The sequence below is a fragment of the Oncorhynchus clarkii genome, chromosome 5, assembly GCF_045791955.1.
Source record: "Oncorhynchus clarkii lewisi isolate Uvic-CL-2024 chromosome 5, UVic_Ocla_1.0, whole genome shotgun sequence".
In the NCBI taxonomy this organism is placed as follows: Eukaryota; Metazoa; Chordata; class Actinopteri; order Salmoniformes; family Salmonidae; genus Oncorhynchus; species Oncorhynchus clarkii.
The window spans coordinates 41,217,926-41,234,252 of record NC_092151.1 but is presented as its reverse complement, the minus strand read 5'-3'; the positions used below and the strand labels follow the sequence as shown (position 1 = coordinate 41,234,252).

The following is a 16,327-nucleotide window of genomic DNA, read 5'->3' as shown; positions in this document are numbered from 1 at the left end:
TCAGCTGCGGCACGCTATTGGCTGCGCCACTGCAGCTCCCGTGCGCGCCACAGTAGGGCTTTCAACGCTCTCAGCCAGCGCACTTCATCCTCACTGGCATTGAGGTCAGAGCAGAGGAAGGCGAGAGATTCAGTGAGAGCTTTTACCTGGAAATGTACGCGTTTTTGCTACATAGTTTGTGACTTTATATTTTCCATTGGGGTAAATTCGTTTTAGCCTAGTCGGACTGATCATAGACCATATTCCCACATTGCGCAGTGGAGATGGTGAGTGTTCCAGACGCAGTTGTTCTTCACGATGGGGAGACTGTAGTCAAGGAGCAAATGGAACCTGAGGACTGCAGCGAGATGGCGATGGAAGCTCGGTGTCGGGCTGGAGATGAGAAGGCTGACCGGTGGCGGTCTCTGGGAATCGTATGGAGAAACGTTATCCTCATGGCCCTTCTGCACATCGGGGCGGTGTATTCCATCCTTGTTATGCCCAGAGCGAAGCCCCTTACCTGGGTCTGGTGTAAGTCTTATCTGCCGGAGATAACTTGCCGTGTGGAGGCTACCACTCATAGCGTGCTTGTGCAACTTCTGGAAATTACCATTGCAGTCGGTCGGTGCAAGCAGATGCCACTGAATACGTGATGAGATGCATGTTATATGTAGCCTACCTGACTCCCAAAGTGTATGCTATTGATGTTAACACATTTATGCGTAAACAAAGGAGATGCCAGCACTATAAATAATGATTAGTATTGCGCGTGTGAATTTAATTACCCCTTAATGCTTCTGTGAATTTAATTTTACCTAAAAAAAAAGGCATTGTGTTTTTTCAGTATTATAGAGCAGAGTAACCTGTCGTCTTACTCTGTAACCAACTATTTTAGAGACAGTAGTTCCTCTGATTTCATAACTGGAAAGGTATTGTCTTATTAGACGTTTAATTCACGCCAGCTAATATGTAGATTTTTTTAGAGTACATATATTTTTTTGCTGTGAGAGCTTTCAGTGAGATAATTGAGATGACAATTGAACATCTTGAACAGATTGTTCCTTCAAAATGTAGTGGCGTCAAGTACGCACCATGTCAGAAACAGCAGGCTTCGTGTTTTATAAGGGTTTCTAAATTAAACCTGTTTAAAGGTTAAGTGAGAAAGTGTATTGATGACCTAAAACATGAATATATGGTAGGTAATATCCGAAACGAATTAAAAATAATCATTTAAATCAAGTGTTGTCATCTACCAAATTACCATGTTATAATTATTAGCTACATCATTTTGAGCGATTAAGATATGAATTGAGGGATAACCATAATCTGTCATTTGTTTATTTTCTTGGAAAACTTTGAAGCTGAACCACATCCAGTCACAGTGTGTCCAGCCCTGTATGGACAGTGTCTGTGCCACTCTGGGTGGGTGTTTACCATGCCCCAGTCAGTCATCACAGTGATCCACTGTTCCTGGAATCAATTCCACAGAGACGTCAGACAGCACAGCTCTCCCAAGTGGAACCCTTTTCATTAGTCTAGTAATTTATTGTTTGAACAAGGGGGGGGGGGGACACACTATTTATAGCTGCACAGCCTCCGGTCTATGAGCCCTCATTATTCAAAAGCACCTTTTTTTTTGTGAACTGGGTGCCAAACAGGGAGATTTGGATGAGAATAAACTCTCAGCCTGGTATCCACCTGTAACAGTTACTAACCTGCTGCTATACTGGACCAGACCTCTCTTGCAAAAGAGATTTCATCTCACTGAGAATAACCGAGATAGATGAATGTCAAATAAAAGAGAGGAATGTGTTTTTTTAAAGATGAAACTGTTGTGTGCTCAGGTGTGTAACAGGAGGGTATTCACCTATATGTTTATTCATTTTTTTTTAAAATGACTGTCGTCTCTTCTGGTGTGTTGTTGCAGCCTACGTGTGTTTCATCGTGACAGCCCTGGGGGTGACAGCAGGGGCTCATCGGCTGTGGAGCCACCGCTCCTACAGGGCCAAGCTTCCTCTCAGAGTCTTCCTTGCAGCCGCCAACTCCATGGCCTTCCAGGTTAGTTAATGTCCTCCATTCCTCTCTCTCTCCCTCCGAACTGTTGACATCCCCTGAAGATATGTGTTAATTAGTTCAGGTGGGAGTCACTCATTAGAGAACCTTCATAAAGCACAGGGGATAAATATACAACTTCAATGTAGTATCGTATTGCTGGTCTTTATGCCCTTTCAGACACATAAAAGACGTCAGAGTTTTTGAAATACATTTCAAAAACAGGTAGATATTAATTGTTTAATATCTACTTGTACAAATCAAAAGCTATTTCTTCCGAAGTCTCTGAGGCTCTGCTGTGTCATGTCAGCATTACCTCTGAGGAAAGGACCAAAACACAACCCAACAGACAAACTGGCAGCTATAAACCTGAGCTGAGTTTCATCCCTCTGGAACCCATGACCCCATTTGATCTGAGTTTCAGCTTAATGAATCTAATTAAGTGGCTGACCGTTGTGCTCAGTCTCCTCCCAGCACCTGAAATATATTACACCACTGGTTTCTAAAGCAGGGAAACAATGACTGCTGTGGGAAGTCTCCTGGACAGAAAGAATAGTGGTGTCGTCATGATTATCCAGGTGCACTAAGAGACTTTTCTAGAATAGCAAACTGTAGATTATGTCATGTCTCTCTTCCACAAATAAATCATGAATGTCCACCAGAAACGGAATGTCCTCTTTATGTAAAACTTGCCTGAATGCAGGATTCAAAATGTTCACTTCGCACATTTTCACACATCGTTTTCCTCCTCTCTTCCCCAGAATGATATCTATGAGTGGGCAAGAGACCACCGTGTGCACCACAAGTTCTCAGAGACAGATGCAGACCCCCACAATGCAACACGAGGCTTTTTCTTCGCTCACATTGGCTGGCTGTTTGTGCGTAAACACAGCGATGTCATCGAGAAGGGAAGAAAGCTGGACTTCACTGATCTCTTGGCTGACCCCGTGGTCCAGTTCCAGAGAAGGTGGGTCCACTGCCCCATTTCACATGGACCCTTAGCCCTAGCTCTAGCCCCGTTTGATTGACCAGAACACGACACCCTAACGCTGCGCTTGTTTTACTGTAAGTTGAATACAGATATCACAAGTTACTCTGAATAAGAGCTAAGATATACTGTCCTCTACTCTTCCCTCTCTACTCTTCTCCTCTCGTCACCCCTCCTCTCTACTCTTCTCCTCTCATCCCTCTCTACTCTCATTCCTCTCGTCACCCCTCCTTTCCTCCCTCTCTACTCTCCTCCTCTCGTCACCCCTCCTCTCCTCTCTTCCCTCTCTACTCTTCTCCTCTCATCCCTCTCTACTCTCCTCCTCTCGTCACCCCTCCTCTCCTCTCTTCCCTCTCTACTCTTCTCCTCCCCTCTCCTCCCTCTCTACTCTCCTCCTCTCGTCACCCCTCTCCTCTCTTCCCTCTCACCTCCTCTCCCTTTCTACTATTTCCCAGGTATTATAAGACCTCAGTCCTGATCATGTGCTTCCTGGTTCCCACTGTGGTTCCCTGGTACTTTTGGGGTGAGACACTGTGGAACTCCTACTTCCTGGCATCCATCTTGCGTTACACGGTCTCGCTCAACGTCACCTGGCTGGTGAACAGCGCCGCCCACATGTACGGGAACCGGCCGTACGACCAGAACATCAGCCCCCGCGAGAACCGCTGGGTCACCTTCGGAGCAATCGGTGAGTCTGGCTATGACCTGTTATAACATGTTATAACTCCTATACGATGTCTTATACTGTAGTGACTGATAACGTTGCTGTATCTAGGGTCACTCTTCATTACTGCTTTGACTTGTCTGATATATTGTCTGATATCGTATGATTCAGATGAATGGACAGAAATGACTGGAACTGTATGCAAAATAATGCATATAACATTTGTACTTCCACTCCCCACCTATCCCCTATACACATACTCCTAGGTGAGGGTTTCCATAACTTCCACCACACGTTCCCCTTTGACTACTCTACCAGTGAGTTCGGCCTGCGCTTCAACCCCACCACCTGTTTTATCGATCTCATGTGCTGGATGGGCCTGGCCAGCAACCGCAAGAAAGCCTCCGTGGAAACAATACAGTCCAGGAAACTAAGGACAGGGGATGGGAGCTACGAAGCGGTCAACAGCACACAAGATAAAGAAGCATGAGTGGTGGTTCTCACTGAACCAAGTCGTGGTTGAGAAGTCCATGGTGAGACGTCAATATATTCTTAGACCGCCACTGCATTATGGTTTCTCATTTGATTGATTGATTTATTTTGGGCTCATTGAGATTTAAAATCTCATTTTCAAGAGCGTCCTGGCCAAGATAGGCAGTGCCAAGTCATTACAAAAATTACAGACAAACAACATGAAAAACTACAAGTAATCTAGTAAAAACCATAGAATTCACAAGAGTATAACAAAATCATAAAACAGCAAATTAAAAACATTGACAGGTCAGGGAATCCGTCTCAAGATCATTCATCAGTAATTTAAAAATACCCATCGGGACAAGTTCTTCCAGTTTAAAAGTATTTTGTAAGGCGTTCCAAGACGATGGCGCAGAGTACATAAAAGCCCTTTTAACCAAATTCAGTTCGGACACTTGGAACAGTTAGCAGGATAAAGTCCAGCGAATGAAGAGAGTACCTACCACATTTCTGAACAATAAAAATGCCCAAATAAAAAGGTAGTAAACCCAAAATGGCTTTGTAAATAAAAGTATACCAGTGACTGAGCCAACGAGTGACTAGAGAAGGCCAGCCAACCCTGGTATACAAAGTGCAGTAGTGCATAAGGGTTTTGCAGTTTAAAATAAATCTCAAAGTGCCATGGTAAAGAGTGTCAATTAATATCAAACACTGAGCGGAAGCATTCATATATAAAATATCCCCATAGTTTAGTAAAGGCATGAATGTAGCTGATACTAGCCCCCTGGCTTCAAAAGAAAAACAGGCCTTATTCCTAAAATAAAATCACAATTTCAGCATCAATTTTTTGTAAGATGTTGAATATGCAATTTAAAAGAGGCTGTCATCAATTAAAATTCCAAGATATTTATATGAGGTTACAACCTCAATCTCCTTGCCCTGATAGGTAGTAATAGGTGAAAGGTTCAGAAGTCTATTTCTTGCTTTAGAAAACACTATTAGTTTAGTTTTGTCAGTATTGAGGATAAGCTTCAATTGACACAAGGTATGTTGAACAGTATAAAAAGCAGTTTGCAAGTTCTGGAAAGCTTTTGTAAGAGACGAGGCACAACAGTAAATAACAGTATCATCAGCATAAAAATGAAGTTGCGCATTTTGGACATTTTTGTCTAAATCATTTATATAAATAGTGAATAAGAGAGGATCAAGTACATAGCCTTGGGGCACAACATTAAAGACAGACAATTTAACAGACATAAGCCCATCAAATTGAGTGCACTGAGTTCTATCAGACATATAGTTGGCAAGCCATGCAACTGCATGCTCTGAAAGACCTACACTCGACAATCTCTGTCTTAGTATAGCATGATCAACTGTACCAAAAGCCTTAGAGAGATCAATAAAAAGTGAGACACAGAGCTGTTTTTTGTCAAGGGCTTAAGTGATATCATTTAAAACCTTAATGGCTGCTGTAATTGTGCTACGCTTCTTCCTGAAGCCAGATTGGTACATTTGATAAAATATTTTAGCTGTTCACTCAAGTATTTTCACCAGGGGAGACAGCTTTGAGATTGGCCTATAATTATTTAAAAGAGTTGGATCTCCCCCTTTTAAAAGTGGTAGGACAAATGCTGATTTCCAGATTTTCGGAATTTCATTACATTCCAGGGTTAGATTGAACAGATATGTAAGTGGTTCAGCTATGAAATCAGCTGCCAGATTTAAAAAGCAGGGATCCAGAAGATCAGGACCTGCAGGCTTTCTCTGATCTAAGGATTTCAGGGCTTTATGTACCACCTTTACTGAGAATAGCAAAAAGCTAAAGGTTTGACCAGCTCTCACTGGTTCATCCACTCAGGGTTGTACAGAGACAGAGAATCACTGAATCAAACAGCCTACCAGATGATAAAAGTGCTCATTCAGTTTTGTCATATACAGCAACAGAGTCCTTCAAAACACATGACGGTAATTAATTAACATTACTGTTACCAGACATAGACTTAATAGCCTTCCGAAACTCATGTTTTGTACTTTGGTCTTTTGGATCCCCGAATTGTACATTATGTTCTGACACAAAGGTGTCGTTTTTGACTCACTGGTTAGTTAATCCAAGGTTTAGTCTGGAAACCAAGACAACCAGACACCTTTTGAAATCAGAAAATCAAATCCTAGCATTGTTACTTACCTGTTGCATGAGCTTCCACAAGCCAGGCTCTGCAGTACGTTAATATGTGGAGAAGGGTTTCTAGTGCAGGGTGACTGGTGGGGAGGCATTATAAAAGATGACCCCTGCATTCAGGATACACATGCTGTTTATTGTCAACGTTTTGATTGTCGTGTCTTGAAAAAGGTCACCGACCGAAACGTGGACGGTAAATGTCAGTCACATGCAGAGGTAATGGTGTATGGGGGTTAACTTTAATATGTTTCAACATGTTTACCAGAACGTGGCGTAAGGGAGAGAGGAAAGGTCCCTGGTGTGTTCCCTCTAGCGTGGAAACTCACGTCACCTGTACCAAGTCCCCACCCCCCTTCAATCCTTCATCACATTGAGATGTCCTTAGGTGATGTGAAATAGGGCCACTGGTTGCGGGGAACGTTTATTTTATTCCCTTGCCTTACCATCAATCAGAATGTATCGCCTGTGATGTATAACTTGTCTGTTTCCCTCCACGTTCAGCTTGTCTGCGAGACACAGACATGTGGAATAAAGAAAAGTCTAAGTAGATGTCTGAGAAGCAGATAGATGACTGAGGAGGTCAGATAGATGACTGAGGAGGTCAGATAGATGACTGAGGAGGTCAGATAGATGACTGAGGAGGTCAGATAGATGACTGAGGAGGTCAGATAGATGACTGAGGAGGTCAGATAGATGACTGACGAGGTCAGATAGATGACTGAGTCAGACTGAGTGGATGAGTATTACTGGTCTCTGACTGATTCAGTCTTTAATGATCACAGTTCACGTCTATGCTTTCAGAGAATCTAACGGACCGTGGAAGAAGTGGCGGGTAGATATTCAATATATCAGTCAAAGCAAGGCCGTACTGCAGCTTCCATGGCGACGAATTAGTTGTTTAAAAAACGCTCTCAGGAACATTTCAGCGTTATCCACTCACTATGCTGAAAGTTCAGTCTCCACATTTACACGACACCACACCACTACTCTCAGGTATAAAACAGAAGTCTCTCGGTCATGATGTACTTCGTAGTGGGAGCGATTCCGATTTGAATTCAATACAAGACAGAACATGAGAAAAAGACGTGAGGTTACGAGAGCATGTTCCTGAACTTTGATCTATCCCTTTGATGAATTGATTCCACTCTATTATCATGTGTAAGGAGTGATAACATTACCATAGGACTTGTATTACTGCTCTACTGTACTTTATAGTATTGTTGAGAGATGAGCTCATCTGTTGTAAGCCTGTGTTTTCCTCCCCCAGTGGTGGAATGGCTGTATTTGTTTGTATTCTGTACCTGTCTTGTGTGGGTTTTATACTGTGTCGATATCAATAGCCTATATACTTCTGGTTTAGTTCTAATTGGACACACACATACAGTTGTGTTTAGCTAACCTTGTGGGGACACACAATTAATTCCCATTCAAAATCCTATTTTCTCTAACTCCTTACTCTAAACTGAACCCTAAATCTAACCCTTACCCTAACCCGAAAACCCAACTCCTAACCCTAACCTTTAACCCCTAACCCTAACCCTAATTCTAACCTTAACCCTAAACCCCTAGAAATAGCCTTTTTCCTTATGGGGACTAACAAAATGTCCCCAGTTGGTCAGTTTTTTTCTTAGTTTACTATTCTTGTGAGGACCCCTCGTTAAACTCATACACACACTCATACACACACACACACACAGTCTTGTATAACTAACCTTGTGGCGACACACAATTCAGCCCCATTCAAAATCATATTTCCCTAAACCCCTAACTTGACCCTAATCCCAAAACCTAGCCCTAAAACTAAACCTAGCTCCTAACCCTAATTCTAACCCTAATTCTAAATTTAACCCTAAACCCCCTAGAAACAGCATTTGTGGGGACCAGATAAGTGAACACGTCCAGATGATGGAGTTTCCTTTGTAAATGACTGAATCCGGCTGAGAGGATACATATGATTAAACTGACGTGTGGGTATCTGAATGTCTAATCGTGCCATTATCATAGCTAAGAGAAATTATTTAATACAGATGCTTTATGTGTGTGTTTGTTGACTTTGTGCCATGCGTTGGAGAGGGCTTTTTCAAGAATCAACTATCGTATAGGGGAGAGTGGGGTAAGTTGAGCCATTTTTGACATTCAGCATCACTCCATCAAGGGAAATATAGTATTGTTTCTAACAAAGATACCACTGAGTATACAAAACATTAAGAACACCTGCTCTTTCCATGACATAGACTGGCCAGGTGTATCCAGGTGAAAACTGTCACTTGTTAAATCCACTTCAATCAGTGTAAATGAAGGGGAGGAGAAAGTTTAAATAAGTATTGTTAAGCCTTGAGACATTTGAGACATGGATTATGTATGTGTGCCATTCAGAAAAATGTAAGTGCCTTTGAACAGGGTTTAGGTAGGTGCCAGGCGCACTGGTTTGTGTCAAGAACTGTTTTTCACACTCAACAGTTCCCCGTGTGTATCAATGGTCCACCACCCAAACGACATCAAGCCAACTTGACACAACTGGGGGAAGCACTGGAGTCAACATGGGCCAGCATCCCTGTGGAACGTTTTTGACAGCTTGTAGAGTCCATGCCCTAACAAATTGAGGCTGTTCTGAGGGCAAAAGTGGGGGTAAGGATATTGTGTATCTTTGGAAAAATCTGAATTAATTTTCAACATTAGTTTTCAAAGCAAAGCTTGTCCAAAAAAAGTGGTATCTTGACACAACTTACCCTGGGTATGAGGTAAGTTGAGCCGCGGGACAGGATAAACTACAAACTTCTGTACTGAATGAAATATGACCACTACCTTTTTAAAACCATTGTCTTTTAATAATTTTAAGCAGGTTTTAACACAGGCTTAAGACTTAACGAAGACTTTGTACTTTAAAAAACAACACTTTTAACATAGGCCAAGCCCTGTTGTTACCTCATATCCCAGTGATAATGTCTTGCGTTAAGCCTGGGAACAAAACATTTCAATTGGCTCAACTTACCCCATAGCCATTAGCTCTACTTACTCCAAGGCAAACCGTTTCATGCTGGTTTAGGACCTCATATTGAAGCTTAAAGAGAGCCTAACTGAGGTATAGAACAATCTTTAAATGATCTACTTTACTTTAGATACAAGCATAATTAAACCTCTAACACAATAAATTCATTTGACCTAATGAAAATGTGTTTTTTGGACCAAACTTGCTCACCGCTTTTTCCATTTGGTTACAACCTTCAGACTTCATGAAACGATGACCTCTTCCTAGAGCATTGGGTCCAATGATACATTTTGTGTATGGTTTTTGAGAACTTTAACGCAAATCTCCCCCGTTTTTATGTTTATTGTCTGGAAAAGCAGCTGATGTCCCTCCCAAGTCCTCTGAGGATGGAGGAATGTTTGTGTGCATTTTCTTTTTCATTTCAAGTACAGAAGATCTATTATGGTTTTGCTCTATAGCCATTGGCAACATGCCAACATAACACAATTCCATTATAATAGCATAGTATGCATTAGCATAATTGAATACAGCAGAAACCCACATACTTGGGAGACGCACCACAGCAGAGCAGCTCCAAGTGGCCTGCTCTCACGTCACACAGGCTCTAGTGTAGGATAGGACAGCTTGCGTGCTGAAAACAAGAGGCGTATTGCTGGAAAAGATGTGACACGGGGTTGACAGGTCAATACTTGTGACACGGGATTGACAGGTCAATCATCAAGTTTGAGGACGACACTACAGTGGTAGGCTTGATTACCAACAACGACGAGACGGCCTACAGGGAGGAGGTGAGGGCCCTCGGAGTGTGGTGTCAGGAAAATAACCTCACACTCAACGTCAACAAAACAAAGGAGATGATTGTGGACTTCAGGAAACAGCAGAGGGAGCACCCCCCTATCCACATCGATGGGACAGTAGTGGAGAGGGTAGTAAGTTTTAAGTTCCTCGGCGTACACATCACAGACAAACTGATTTGGTCCACCCACACAGACAGCGTTGTGAAGAAGGCACAGTAGCGCCTCTTCAACCTCAGGAGGCTGAAGAAATTTGGCTTGTCACCAAAAGCACTCACAAACTTCTACAGATGCACAATCGAGAGCACCCTGTCGGGCTGTATCACCGCCTGGTACTGCAACTGCTCCGCCCACAACATTAAGGCTCTCCAGAGGGTAGTGAGGTCTGCACAACGCATCACCGGGGGCAAACTACCTGCCCTCCAGGACACCACTAACATTGAGTGGCTGCTGCCAACACACTGACTCAACTCCAACCACTTTAATAATGGGAAATTATGGAAATTGATGTAAAATATATCACTAGCCACTTTAAACAATGCTACTTAATATAATGTTTACATACCCTACATTACTCATCTCATATGTACAGTGCCTTGCGAAAGTATTCGGCCCCCTTGAACTTTGCGACCTTTTGCCACATTTCAGGCTTCAAACATAAAGATATAAAACTGTATTTTTTTGTGAAGAATCAACAACAAGTGGGACACAATCATGAAGTGGAACGACATTTATTGGATATTTCAAACCTTTTTAACAAATCAAAAACTGAAAAATTGGGTGTGCAAAATTATTCAGCCCCCTTAAGTTAATACAGCTGTAAGTCGCTTGGGGTATGTCTCTATCAGTTTTGCACATCGAGAGACTGAAATTTTTTCCCATTCCTCCTTGCAAAACAGCTCGAGCTCAGTGAGGTTGGATGGAGAGCATTTGTGAACAGCAGTTTTCAGTTCTTTCCAAAGATTCTCGATTGGATTCAGGTCTGGACTTTGACTTGGCCATTCTAACACCTGGATATGTTTATTTTTGAACCATTCCATTGTAGATTTTGCTTTATGTTTTGGATCATTGTCTTGTTGGAAGACAAATCTCCGTCCCAGTCTCAGGTCTTTTGCAGACTCCATCAGGTTTTCTTCCAGAATGGTCCTGTATTTGGCTCCATCCATCTTCCCATCAATTTTAACCATCTTCCCTGTCCCTGCTGAAGAAAAGCAGGCCCAAACCATGATGCTGCCACCACCATGTTTGACAGTGGGGATGGTGTGTTCAGCTGTGTTGCTTTTACACCAAACATAACGTTTTGCATTGTTGCCAAAAAGTTCAATTTTGGTTTCATCTGACCAGAGCACCTTCTTCCACATGTTTGGTGTGTCTCCCAGGTGGCTTGTGGCAAACTTTAAACAACACTTTTTATGGATATCTTTAAGAAATAGCTTTCTTCTTGCCACTCTTCCATAAAGGCCAGATTTGTGCAATATACGACTGATTGTTGTCCTATGGACAGAGTCTCCCACCTCAGCTGTAGATCTCTGCAGTTCATCCAGAGTGATCATGGGCCTCTTGGCTGCATCTCTGATCAGTCTTCTCCTTGTATGAGCTGAAAGTTTAGAGGGACGGCCAGGTCTTGGTAGATTTGCAGTGGTCTGATACTCCTTCCATTTCAATATTATCGCTTGCACAGTGCTCCTTGGGATGTTTAAAGCTTGGGAAATCTTTTTGTATCCAAATCCGGCTTTAAACTTCTTCACAACAGTATCTCGGACCTGCCTGGTGTGTTCCTTGTTCTTCATGATGCTCTCTGCGCTTTTAACGGACCTCTGAGACTATCACAGTGCAGGTGCATTTATACGGAGACTTGATTACACACAGGTGGATTGTATTTATCATCATTAGTCATTTAGGTCAACATTGGATCATTCAGAGATCCTCACTGAACTTCTGGAGAGAGTTTGCTGCACTGAAAGTAAAGGGGCTGAATAATTTTGCATGCCCAATTGTTCAGTTTTTGATTTGTTAAAAAAGTTTGAAATATCCAATAAATGTCGTTCCACTTCATGATTGTGTCCCACTTGTTGTTGATTCTTCACAAAAAAATACAGTTTTATATCTTTATGTTTGAAGCCTGAAATGTGGCAAAAGGTCGCAAAGTTCAAGGGGGCCGAATACTTTCGCAAGGCACTGTACATTGCAATTAAAGCAACAAGGTTGGTGATACAGCTTGATAAATTGGTGAAAAACTCAGACAGACAGAGAATATCCTCTTCAGAATTAATTCTAAGAAGGCTCTTAACTTCTAGAACTGCAAGACCATTGTGTCCAATGGAGGTCAAAAATGCTATTGGGTTGATTGACTTCAAATTTCATATGCCAGGTCATGACGGTCCCCTAGTCACAAATATGTCAAATTTGAAAAGATTCAACCGCTTCAAGTCTTTACGTTAAGAATTGACTGTCCTACAGAGGATAGAAGACAGTGTTTTAGTGAAACTTCAGGGAGAGTTTAAGGCACCATGTTGAGGATGAATTAAGCTATTTCCTGTTGCCATGGTAAGCTGTGCCTCGACACAGGGCATCCCTATAAAGTCGCAATGGGTTGTGCGGAAGGACGGTTAGCTTGCGCAATTGCAGACCACGGGTGAGTCATGGTTATATGAGGGCTGTAGGAAATGCTTTCCTCTATGGAAGAAAGGCCTTGTTCTCCTGGGAACAAAGTTTTCACTGTTGAAGAGTTCCTTTCACATGGTCCGGCTTGCAAAAATATACATCTCACACTCATGGTTATGGGCTTAAAAAAATAAAACAACGCTACCATGTCAGATATAGAGTTGAAATGTATTCAATTATGAGTGTTCATCCCGATATTGCACATCACAGAAGACTGAAATATAACAAAACCGTTCAACATAAAAACACTGGATTTTCATCAGTATTTATTCGTTATGAAAAATATGAATAACATTCCACCCATGAAGCCAAAGAGGGCGCTTTTGGTCTTTGACTGCAGGAACGGGCTACATAGAATACAGTGTTTTTGTGAAACTTCAGGGAGAGTTTAAAGCACTGTGTTGAGGATGAATTAAGCTATTTCCTGTTTTTCCAGTTATGTGTAGGGTTAGTGGACAAGAAGTTAGGGTTATGGCTCGGGTTGAGACAAAATGTAGAGATGAAGCAAAAGTTTAGGGTTAGGGTTGAAGCATAAGGCTTGAGCAAGTAGTAGATATGAAGCTAGGGTTAGGGTTGAAGCATAAGGCTTGAGCAAGTAGTAGATATGAAGCTAGGGTTAGGGTTGAAGCATAAGGCTTGAGCAAGTAGTAGATATGAAGCTAAGGTTAGGGTTGAAGCATAAGGCTTGAGCAAGTAGTAGATATGAAGCTAGGGTTAGGGTTGAAGCATAAGGCTTGAGCAAGTAGTAGATATGAAGCTAGGGTTAGGGTTGATGTATACTAAAGTAGCAGGTGTTAAATACATACCTAAGCGAGGTTGAATATTGGGGGAAAAGGAAGCTAGGTTGAACATACTACATCCCTGAAAACTGTCTGCCTGTCTATCTGTCGGTGTCTGTTTGTCTTTGTCTGCCTGTTGGTCGGTTGATCTGTCCGTCTGTCTGCCTACCTGCTTCTGTATGTCTGCCTGTCTTCTGTCTGTCTGCCTGCCTGTCTGTGAGTTTTTCACCAATTTATCCATTGCAGCTGTATCACCCAACTTTTTTGACTGGAATGCAATGTATTGACTTGTGCGCGAATATCCTGTCTGTGGAGGTGGGAGAGAGGAGGGAGAGGGAAAGAGAGATGAGAAGATGGGGAGGGAGGGAAAGAAGGAGAGAGAATGGAGGGGGGAGTAGGGAGAGAGAGAAGGGGGAGAAAGGGAGAGGGTGAAGGAGGGAGAGGGGAAGAGAAAGAAGGGAGGGGAGAGAGAGAGAGGGAGGTAGGAGAAAGAAGGGAGAAAGCGAGAGATAAAAGAGAGAGGAGGAAGGCGAGAGAGAGAAAGGGGGAGAGGGTGTAAGAAGGGGAAGGGAGAGAAGAGGAGGGGGGATAAAGAGAAGGAGATGGAACGAGTGTATGTAGGGGTGTGTGTATTGACATAACCATCAATTGGTTGACACTCATCTTTTCCCATTGAATGCAATGTACTGAGATAAGCGTCAACCTTGTGACACTCTTATTTTCCCATTGAATGCAATGTACTGAGATAAGCGTCAACCTTGTGACACCCTTATTTTCCCATTGAATGCAATGTACTGAGATAAGCGTCGACCTTGTGACACTCTTATTTTCCCATTGAATGCAATGTACTGAGATAAGCGCCGACCTTGTGACACTCTTATTTTCCCATTGAATGCAATGTACTGAGATAAGCGTTGCCCTTGTGACACTCTTATTTTCCCATCTAATGAAATGTACTGAGATAAGCGTCGACCTTGTGACACAAATGTTCCCATTGAATGCAATGTACTGAGAAAAGCGTCAACCTTGTGACACTTATTTTCCCATCTAATGAAATGTACTGAGATAAGCGTCGACCTTGTGACACAAATTTTCCCATTGAATGCAATGTACTGAGAAAAGCGTCAACCTTGTGACACTCTTATTTTCCCATTGAATGCAATGTACTGAGATAAGCGTCAAACTTGTGACACTCTTATTTTCCCATTGAATGCAAAGCATTCATCTAGTGTGTCAATAGATTGACACTCATTTTTTCCCATTGACTGCAAATTATTGCTGAGCGATTAACCAAAATGTAGGTTATTTTTTCAGTTTTTTAAACAACTAATTGACCAACATCGGTTCAATTATTTTAATTCCATGTTGTTCATTTTTTCCCCTGTGACCTGCTCAGTTTTTTCTAGAGATAAATGAGATCAAGTCAACTGTGCGATGTAGTAGGGAGTTGTATTTTCCTACAGGCCAAATTTATACATAGTTTAGTGCAGAAAACATGGTAATTAACTATAATGACCATAATCCATTAGGCGCCGGTCTGTTAGGCGCTGGTCTGTGTGCGGCACACCGGAAAGGGAGAGAAGAGACAGAAGACGCACGATAGAGAGCAGTTGCTTCGGGAGGTATCTCTACCTGAAAATACATGAAGTGATTGATAGTTGGTATTCAGCAGTCATAAAAGTATACATGATTTACTTTGAAGAACTACTAAAATAGTGATTTTGTCAGACAGCATAGGCAGCAGCTCTATAGAGATGAGATGATGACTTGCGCAACAACTGAAATATTTTAAAGTAATGTGAATAAATGACGGTAATGCGGTAATGGGCAGTCACTGCCATCATGGGATTTTTATTCATTGTTTTATTCTGTGTTACAGCATTCAACCCACATAATGCATTTAATCAAAAAGCACTAATCGCTCAGTACTACTGTAAATGTATTGACATAAGCGTCTATCCTGTGACACACATCTTTTCCCATTGAATGAAATGTATTGACATCACAGGATGTTTGTGGCAATTTAATTGGGGAGGACGGGATTGTGGTAATGGCTGGAGCAGAATCAATGGAATGGTATCAAATACGTCAAACACATGATTTCCAGGTGTTTGATGCCATTCCATTTGCTTCGTTCCGGACATTGTTATGAGCCATTCTCCCCTCAGCAGCCTCCTGTGATTAACATAAGCATCAATTGGTTGAGAGACATCTTTTCCTATTGACTGGGATGTATTGACATAAGCATCAACATTGTGACACTCATCTTTTCTCATTGAATGCAATGTATTGACAGAAGAGTCAGTTGGTTAATGTTTTATTTTCCCAATGACTGCAATGTATTGACATAAGCATCAGTTGGTTGACGCTCATATTTTCCCATTGGCACCGCAAAGCCTGCTGGGAGCATAACCAGTTGACATAGGCATCAATTGGTTGAGGCCTAACTTTTTGCAAAAACGTGATGGGATGACATTTTGAAGCAGATAATGGGCTGATAACAGAGAGAGGATCACCTATGACCTGGTGCATGTTGGGGACTGCACTTTCTATCTCACTATCTTTGGATTTAGTGCTCTCTAGCGCGTGTTTATCCGACGCCAACGTTTTGTCTTGGTGGCGTCCAGATTGGCCTTGATTGCAACGTCCACAAATTTTGATTTAAAAGAATAGATGTCTATGTTTAGTTCAGATTTGGTCCGGTTTCAACGTCCCGGTCCGGACCGACTTGTATTTGGCCCAAACATAGACGTCTATAATTGATT

General features: G+C 42.2%; 1 protein-coding gene across 1 annotated transcript; it reads left to right on the top strand.

The window, feature by feature from the left end:
* Positions 1-166: 166 nt before the first annotated feature.
* Positions 167-4,251, top strand: LOC139408856 (stearoyl-CoA desaturase 5-like). Its single transcript, XM_071153254.1, has 5 exons — positions 167-510; positions 1,907-2,037; positions 2,793-2,998; positions 3,475-3,707; positions 3,950-4,251. Exons 1-5 carry the CDS (start codon positions 264-266, stop codon positions 4,171-4,173), a joined length of 1,041 nt encoding a protein of 346 aa, XP_071009355.1. The 5' UTR covers positions 167-263; the 3' UTR covers positions 4,174-4,251.
* Positions 4,252-16,327: the final 12,076 nt, after the last annotated feature.

Coding starts and splice junctions, on each gene's coding strand:
- LOC139408856 (XM_071153254.1), top strand. CDS start 264: ATGGTGAGTGTTCCAGACGCAGTTGTTCTTCACGATGGGGAGACTGTA. Junction 2,038..2,792: donor CCAACTCCATGGCCTTCCAG/GTTAGTTAATGT, acceptor TCTCTTCCCCAG/AATGATATCTATGAGTGGGC. Junction 2,999..3,474: donor GTGGTCCAGTTCCAGAGAAG/GTGGGTCCACTG, acceptor ACTATTTCCCAG/GTATTATAAGACCTCAGTCC.